This window comes from Etheostoma spectabile, chromosome 12 (genome assembly GCF_008692095.1).
Source record: "Etheostoma spectabile isolate EspeVRDwgs_2016 chromosome 12, UIUC_Espe_1.0, whole genome shotgun sequence".
Lineage (NCBI taxonomy): Eukaryota > Metazoa > Chordata > Actinopteri > Perciformes > Percidae > Etheostoma > Etheostoma spectabile.
In genome coordinates, this window is record NC_045744.1 from 4,047,154 (window position 1) to 4,055,964 (window position 8,811).

The 8,811-nt window shown below is 44.0% G+C and overlaps 1 protein-coding gene across 4 annotated transcripts in view; it reads left to right on the forward strand.

Moving 5' to 3' along the window:
- gpsm2 (G protein signaling modulator 2) overlaps positions 1 to 8,811 on the forward strand; it is a 16,376-nt gene that overhangs the window by 7,120 nt on the left and 445 nt on the right. For all 4 annotated transcript variants that reach the window (XM_032531334.1, XM_032531336.1, XM_032531337.1 and 1 more), the window contains 13 exons: positions 964 to 1,185; positions 1,267 to 1,402; positions 2,414 to 2,553; positions 2,669 to 2,792; positions 2,933 to 3,048; positions 3,801 to 3,956; positions 4,033 to 4,141; positions 4,324 to 4,453; positions 4,541 to 4,617; positions 6,011 to 6,199; positions 6,342 to 6,501; positions 6,596 to 6,789; positions 8,462 to 8,811. The exon at positions 8,462 to 8,811 is cut by the window's right edge and continues 445 nt beyond it. In XM_032531334.1, coding sequence (XP_032387225.1) covers positions 964 to 1,185; positions 1,267 to 1,402; positions 2,414 to 2,553; positions 2,669 to 2,792; positions 2,933 to 3,048; positions 3,801 to 3,956; positions 4,033 to 4,141; positions 4,324 to 4,453; positions 4,541 to 4,617; positions 6,011 to 6,199; positions 6,342 to 6,501; positions 6,596 to 6,789; positions 8,462 to 8,638 — 1,930 coding nt within the window. In that variant the 3' untranslated portion in view covers positions 8,639 to 8,811. The remainder of the gene's footprint in view (positions 1 to 963; positions 1,186 to 1,266; positions 1,403 to 2,413; positions 2,554 to 2,668; positions 2,793 to 2,932; positions 3,049 to 3,800; positions 3,957 to 4,032; positions 4,142 to 4,323; positions 4,454 to 4,540; positions 4,618 to 6,010; positions 6,200 to 6,341; positions 6,502 to 6,595; positions 6,790 to 8,461) is intronic.

The window sequence follows — 8,811 nt, forward strand, 5'->3', positions numbered from 1 at the left end:
CAGACACAGACTTCTGTTGTAGATTAGTGTTATGTGTCCACAATAGTTGTGACGGACGGACCCCTTGTTTCTTTAGGCAAACTATGTTAGCTTTAGCCGGGCTGGTAGCAGCTTTCTGCAGGGGAAATGGCCGGGAGACGTTGAGATTATGTTGCATTAATCAGGTGATTTATTCCATGTTTGCAGCGAACATAAAACACTGACTACGGTAGCTTCACTGACTATCCATCGAAAACTATGCGCTTCACTGTGTCAGCGGCAGCTGCTGCCTACGGAACTTTACTACAGAAGGAGAGCCTCACTTCCCATAAAAAACCCTGTTGGACTTATGACCTCATAAGGGGCAAGATTCCAGATTGGCCCATCTGAGCTTTCATTTTCTCAAAGGCAGAGCAGGATACCCAGGGCTCGGTTTACACCTAGCACCATTTCTAGCCACTGGGGGACCATAGGCAGGCTGGGGGAACACATAAAAAAAACTCATAAAGTGAATTTTCACACCATGTGACCTTTCAATTAATTCAGATTCTAAAGCAAAGCTGATAACCAGGGGGGTGCTGAACATTGGTACACTTTTTCTTAACTGTTTCCACCCGCTCTTGGCTTTGCTTGACTATAAAAGGAAGGAACCAAGTTCACTTTCTGAGGCATGTCAAAAGGATGTGAGATCTACCATAACAAACAGACCCCATTGTTCTCGGTATGTGGAAGGAAGTAGCTCCAAGCTATCTTTCTAAGCCCAGGCTAAAAGCTTTGTTCCTTTGTTGTGAGTGGAGTACGGTCAGTTGGCTGTAGCTTTCAGTAAGAGAAGGTCCGTTTTTCCCACAGCTTCTTCACTTTGACTGGGCCTTAATTTGGATTTAGATACTTTGGTGCTGCACAGTAAAAAGCCAGTTTAGTTGTTTTTTTGTTAGACCCTTTGTTAGACACCTGACACAATGACTTTGCTTCTTTCTGCTGTAGGATGGAGGTGTCCTGCCTGGAGCTGGCGTTGGAGGGTGAGCGGCTCTGTAAGGTGGGCGACTACAGAGCCGGCGTCTCCTTCTTCGAAGCCGCCATCCAGGTGGGCACAGAGGACCTGCAGGTGCTCAGTGCCATCTACAGTCAGCTGGGCAACGCCTACTTCCACCTGCACGACTACGCCAAGGCCCTAGAGTTCCACCGGCACGATCTCACCTTGACCAGGTTGGACCTGCACAAGACCCCCACAGCCCTGCAGACCAACAGATCCTTACTACTTGTGTTAACATAATGTGTGTTGCATAGGACAATCGGCGACCTGCTTGGAGAAGCCAAAGCCAGTGGAAACCTTGGCAACACGTTAAAGGTGCTGGGGCGATTCGACGAGGCTGTGGTCTGCTGTCAGAGACACTTGGACATAGCCAGAGACATTAACGACAAGGTGAGGCAGCAGGGTATTCAGGCCTATTGTGGCGGCGTATAGGGGTGGGGAAAATCATATTAATTGTGATCATTTTGCAGTGATTTTTATAATCGATTCTTTCACCAAGAGTCGTTTTTTTTTCTCAATGATTAAATAGGCTACATAGTTTCTGTTTCTACGGTACCGCTGACTGCAACTACATCACATCCGTTTCAGAAAATTTAGAGCGAAAACAGAAAATACATGCTCTTTTTTTCAACGTCTTTACAAAGGAAATCGAATGAGATGTGATTGATTGATTGATTGATTGATATCTTTATTTCGAACATTCAAGAGAAAGTGTATAAAAATAAAAATAATAATAAAAAGAAATAATAAAACAAAAAAATTGGAGCAAAACATAACAAACAAAGTATCCTTCTTTAACATCCCTCTATTACATGTGCGAAAAGGAGTAGGAAGAAGTAAAACTTATGTACTCCTACCCTTTTAATTCTTGCATTCTTTACAATTTTATAATTATTTTGCTTTTATATATATATAATACACATACCTACACAAATACATACACACTATGTACATATACAAACACATACACATACATACATATATACAACATACATATACACAACATATACACATATATACACATATACACACACACACTATATATATATATATATATATATATATACACACACATATACATACATATACACACACACACACATACCCTCATATATATATAAAAATAAATAAAACAAAAAACACAAACAAAACTCCACATGTGATGTGCATTCAATATCTCATGATAGCTTGTGTCTAGAAGTGTATTATTCAACTTTTGTTTTTTAAAGAAGGAAATTCAAATATTCCATGCCATCGAATCTCAGTACATCTAGGATTACAATAAAGGAAAGACTCAAATCGGGACAAAAGCCCATCACTTGAGCCCCAGTAGTGTACGGGACGGGATTCAGAAGACATCAACCGTCGGCACTGACATGCTTTTTACTGGATGTGTGTTAGGTGGGTCATGCGCGAGCTCTGTATAACTTTGGGAACGTGTACCACGCCAAAGGCAAAAGCATCTGTTGGAGTGGAGCGGAGCCCGGAGATTTCCCAGAGGAGGTGATGATGGCCCTGAGGCAGGCGGCCGAGTACTACGAGTAAGTGACTGCACAGCACGGTGCAAAGTAAATACGCACGGGTGATATTTCAGTGATGCGATGCCTTTCTGCTGTTATGCCGTCACAGTGCATTTGACCGCATGTGTATTTCCAGGGCAAACTTGGCGATAGTGAAGGAGCTCGGAGACCGTGCTGCTCAGGGTCGGACCTATGGTAACCTCGGCAACACCTACTACTTGTTGGGAAGCTTCCGCAAAGCGGTAGCATCTCACGAACAGGTGTGGTGGAACCCCGAACAGCCCTTTCACTATCAAAGCGTATTTGCAAAGTCTACATACGCCATAGACGAGCATCATAAGCCCACTTCTGTGATGACAAATATGATTAAATAGGTTTTTTTATGTCTCTTTCTGAACAGCGCTTGCTCATTGCTAAGGAGTTTGGCGACCGCTCCGCAGAAAGACGGGCTTACTGCAACCTGGGGAACGCCTATATCTTTCTGGGGGAATTCGAAGTGGCAGCTGAGCATTACAAGTAAGCCACACGCTGAAATGTGAATCTTTTTAACCCTCGTGTTGTCCTCCCGGGTCAAAAAACGGACAAAAATGGGACCTTTTTGTCCCATTTTCAGACATTTTTTAGTTTTCACTAACACCACCTTACTACCACTAGTTTTACACTACTTTTTGGAATTCATGGTCAATTACCCTCATTTATATAGAACAATACCTAATATTTGAGTTAAAAAAACAGAAATTAGGAATTATTTTGACTAGTAGTTCAGATCAGAGGAACGTACAGATGAGTTTTGTCAGGAATGAAAGTGATCAATTGAATTTGCAGAGAGCGTTGTATGGATTCCAATCCATATTTTTGTGGGAATTTGGTTAAAAAAAAAACCCTCATAATTCAGATATAGACATTTTTTAAAGGGGTCACATTTGACCCGAGGACAACAGGAGGGTTAAATCATTGTCTGACACAAGTAGGTTTTTCCAGTGGCAGCAGAGTGGATAATCATAACGTATCTAGACAGATATAAAGTCGTGTTTTAAAATGTAAATGTAATGTTTTCAGTCTTGATTTAAAAACCAGGGTTCAAAACGATGGCAAGTAATCTCAATAGCTAACGTTTACCTTACGTGTATGATATGCTATGTTGTTCCAAGAATGTGGGAACTGTGGGGACGTCTTGTGAGAAAGTAAGCCTGTGATGCAAAAAGCCGGAGGCAAATACGGAGGCCTCTCTGCGGTGTTCTGAACCAGCTGGTCTGCGTGTTTGTCAGGAGGACACTGCAGCTGGCCAGGCAGTTGAAGGATCGCGCCGTGGAGGCCCAGGCCTGCTACAGTCTGGGCAACACCTTCACACTTCTGCAGGATTACGAGAGAGCCATAGACTACCACCTCAAACACCTCATCATAGCCCAGGACCTCAATGACAGGTACACACACACACTATAGGAAGAAGAATTTGAACTCCACCCCTATGTATGTATTTAATTGTGTTTTCTGATGTAGGATTGGGGAGGGTCGTGCATGCTGGAGTCTTGGAAATGCTTACACTGCACGGGGGAACCATGACCAAGCCATGCACTTCGCTGAGAAACACCTGGAGATCTGCAAAGAGGTACAACATGGAAATGAGAGCAGTGGACAGTCTAATTTGCTAAATTTTGCCTTTACAGTAAAGCATTGGAAACAATATTCTAAGAATTTTTGTGTGTGTGTATTTGTATGTTTTTGTGTGTGTGTGTGTGTGTGTGTGTGTGTGTGTGTGTGTGTGTGTGTGTGTGTCTCTTTTCCCTCTAGACTGGAGACAGAAGCGGGGAGCTGACGGCTCGCATGAACGTGTCTGATCTCCAGACGGTTCTGGGTCTAAGTTACAGCACAAATAGCTCCACTATTTCAGAGAATAAGGACATAGACTACAACCTGCATGGTGAGTAATACATTACACGTCTTCTTCTTTTAACACTTTGTACAACCGCTGTTCATATATAATTTGTAATGGTTGTATGTGCTTTAGGAGCGAGGCCCAGGATGAGCAGGAGACACAGCATGGAGAAGCTGGAGCTGATGAAACTCACACCAGACAAGATACACGTAAGGACTCCTCTCCTGTCACATGAACTCCTCGACCCACTAACGCACACATGGCGTTCCACTGTGGCTCGGTCCAAGTCCCGCTTTAAGGCTGAATCTCATTCCTCTGTCTTACCCCTCCCTCTTACCCCTCGCCCTTGGCTCTCGAAACTGAGGGGTAAGGGTTAGGGGTGAAAACATACCCCTATAAAATGGGACACATCACCATACGGTATTGATCACAAACTTCCAAGATGCCGTCTGCGTGGGTTTTGACAACAGAGTCACATGCATTTATATATTTTATAGTTATTTTATGTTCACTTTGGTGGTGCAGAGGCAGATGTTCTTATGTGTAGTACTTAGGTCTGTTTCCAATACACATGTGTGTACACACTGCATGGTGTGTTGGATATCTGTTTCAGTTATCATCGTTTTGAATGTCATTGATGTTCAGAAATACATTTTGTCAACAAAAATCGGCCTCTATTGCCCAATAAATTAAAACAGGCCAAAACAGTACATAACCAGTCCATTCAAGGCCGAGAAATGCGGGACTGTAACTATGTAATGTTAATGGTTAGCGATTAGTGTTCGCATAGCAAGCTAGCGATTTTTAAAAAGTTTCAATTAAGCCTCCTTTTGTCTTCGGGGTCAAATTTGATCCATTTTCAAAAGAAAAATGTCTATGTCAGAAATTGCCAAAAATGAACATGGATGGTTCCATTTAACGCTCTTCTTCTCGAGTAATATGCAGGATGAGTACACTACTTTCATTACATTTGGGGTGTTTTATTCAATTTTATAGCATATTACTGCTTTTCCAACTGATAAATGAAGTTTAGTGTCCATGAATTCCATTATGTAAAACTCATATGGGGGGCAATGAAAAATTGTCAAAAACGTAGACAAACTTTAAAAAAAAAGAAGAAGAAAAATAATGCAACAATAAGCTGGAAAAAAAACTTTAACAATAAAGGGCAAGAAGACACAAGGGTTAAGAACACGGTTGCAAGTATATATGTACAGGACCGTATAGAGCACAAAACAAGCCTGTCGTCATTATTAAATCAATTATTTAAGCCAAAAATACTCACATTTATGGGTCTCTCTGCTCGATCTGGCGGCCATTGTTGCCTGTGGCGCAATGTATATGGCTACCCCTCGGTTTCAAGTAAACCCCTTGGTTTTAAGGGCCGTGCAGCCCTTCGTCTTACCCCTAGCCCTCGACCAAAGTGAGTATTGGGACAGCCCTTGCTCTCGCGTGAACGCGCAAAACTAAGGGGAAGGGGTAAGACCGAGAAACGCGATTCAGCCTAAAACCAAAAAGTGTTTACCACATAGTTGGAGGCTTTATCTTCTTTCTTATTTCCCTTCCGCACTGTGGTAACTAATCCCCTCGTGTGCGTTGAAGGGTCAGAAGTGGAACAGTGACATCCTGACCAAACAGTCCAAACCCTCCCTGGCTAAGAGCTCCTCCAAGCTGTTCTTTGTCAGCCGTCTGCGTGGGAAGAAGCACAAGGCGGGCGGCTCCAGCAAGGTTCTCCAGGACACCAGCAACACCCTGGACGCCAGCCAGCCAGCCACACAGGGACCACAGAAGGTACAAAGTACAGGGTACATTCAGTCGATAACCATAACCACACACACACACACACCTCATTTAGTCGCCTACAGCTATCATTAAACAAGCCCCGTTCTGTTTAGCTCTTTTTTGTAACGTTCATGTTTTTGCACTGTACCAGCGGCTCAGTCCTGACATGCTCGGAGACGAGGGCTTTTTCGACCTGCTGAGCCGTTTCCAGAGCAACCGTATGGACGACCAACGCTGTTCAATACAGGATAAGGGCAGCAGGTTATCATTAAGCAGTGGTCCGGAAACGCCCCCCCGAGCCATCAGGAAAAGTGAGGCCCTGCATTCACACTCAAAACGATTCCAGTTCTCACAGTGTATGGTCCTTTTCATACTGAAATAGCGGATTCTCTCCAACTCTTGCAGCTGTGTCGGAGTCCGCCGACGTCTCTGGCGTCCCAGGCCGCTGGGTGGAGGACTCGTCGGCAGCGGCGGGGGGGAGCCTGCCCGGCCTCAGGCTCAACCAGAACAACAACCAGGCGGTGCTCAGCCACCTGATGGCCAACGCCGACAACGCCGAGCCTGACGACAACTTCTTCGACATGCTCGTCAAGTGCCAGGTACTCGATATGACCCAATACGCAGCGCTACTGCACAATGATACGCATACAGTACATTTAATACACAAGGAGTTATTGTGGTGAAATTTCCATACTCCATAGTACTCCAGCTCTTGGCCTCCATAGATTCAAGGAGTCTAGGCAGCTGCATGATAAGTACAGTTGGGTATCGTTTGGACTTTCTCCGATACTGGTGCTAAAATGGTGCAGGTGTCTGAACCGATACTTTTAAATAGATAATAAAAAAATTAAAATAAATATATATATACACACAGTACATACAGACACACTCACACAGTGGCTTTCATGAGTTTACACCCCCAGGCTAAAGTTGATTAAAAAGAGGAATAAAAAAAAAATCTTTTGGAAATTGATCTTAATGTCTTTTATTCAAAAAAATGTAGGATGTAGGAAAGGACACCAATTTTCTTTTTGAATGAATAATGTATTATAAATGAATAAGTGTTCTTGAATGAGCAGCTGCACGGCCTATTTCTCACTTAAAATGTTTCCAGAAGCAAATTTTTGCTGAGTAAAATATAGTCAATTATGAGATCGTATTAGAATCTGAACAAGCCGCCAGGACAGGCTTTGAATTTCCGGAGAAACCAGACCCACGTGACGTGTCGTCCAATCAGGTGCTGGTTTTCATTTTCAGGTGACAATGCAGATTAGCGCCAGCTGTTGTTATAGAGTCTCATTATGTCTTGTGGTCCGAGGCCCTTTTTCAACCAACTCGGGGAGACTGATCCGTTTCTGCCGACGGTCAGCCGTCTAGTCGGTGTGTCAAGGGCTTAAAGGAGCATGCCGACTTATTGGGACTTCAGCTTATTCACCGTGTCCCCCAGAGTTAGACAATTCCATACACACCCTTCTCATCTCCGTGCGTGTCGTAACTCTGTCTGACGCCCCCACCGGTAGCTTAGCCGAGCAAAGACCCTGAAGGTAATCGGCTCCAACTAGCTACTGCTCCCAATAAGTCACAAAATAACGCCAACACGTTCCTATTTACATGTTGTGGTTTGTATAGTCACAGCTTGAACATCGTTACATGAGACAAAGCCATCTTCTAACCATCTATAAACTGGGACCTATATTCTCAGAAAGGCAAAGCACTGCTACTTTCTGCTAGGGGAGCTTACCATGTGTTGCAAGCATATCACTCCGCCCAAGTAGCAGAAGTAGCAGTGCTTTGCCTTTTTGAGAATATAGTTCCCGGTTAGTATGCGGTTAGTATATGGCTGTCTCATGTGACCTTGTTCTTATACACCCTGTGACTGTACACATCATAACATGTAAATAGGAACGTATTGGTGTTATTTTGTCACTTACTGGGAGCAGTAGCTAGTTGGAACCAGTTAGCTGCAGGATCTTTGCTAGCCTAAAGCTAATGCTGGGGGGCGTCAGACAGAGTTACAGCAGCACAGAGATGAGAAGGCTATGTATGGGCTTGTCTAACTCTGGGGGACTGAATAAGCTAAAGTCCCAATAAGCTGGTGTGTTCCTTTTACATCCATTTCAGAGCATCAGACAACAGCGCTGGCATTTAAGAAGCATGTGAAATAAGTTGTTCTGCTCCTCAGTTATGATGTGTTTTTCCAAACAAGAACATATGAAAACACGTAACCCGATCTCAAACTGCAGCTCTCTTCCTTCCTGTTCACTCCACCAGGGGTCCCGTTTGGACGACCAGCGCTGTGCCCCTCCCCCTCCCCCGGTGCGAGGGCCCACCATACCAGACGAGGACTTCTTCAGCCTCATCATGCGCTCTCAGGCCAAGCGAATGGACGAGCAACGTGTCACCCTGCCTTCTGCAGCCAACGCAACAGCCAGGCCTAGCTCACACTAAACTAAGCACTAAAGGGACAGTTAGGTTGTTTTCAGTTTTTTCATCTCATGAAGGTGTGGACAGCGTTGTGACCAATAGGTAGTCACTCACAAAAAAAGTCTTCTTTTACCTTTATTTGTCCTTTTGGACAAAACAAAGCACTGTCAGCATTATATGTAGTACTAACAGTATGG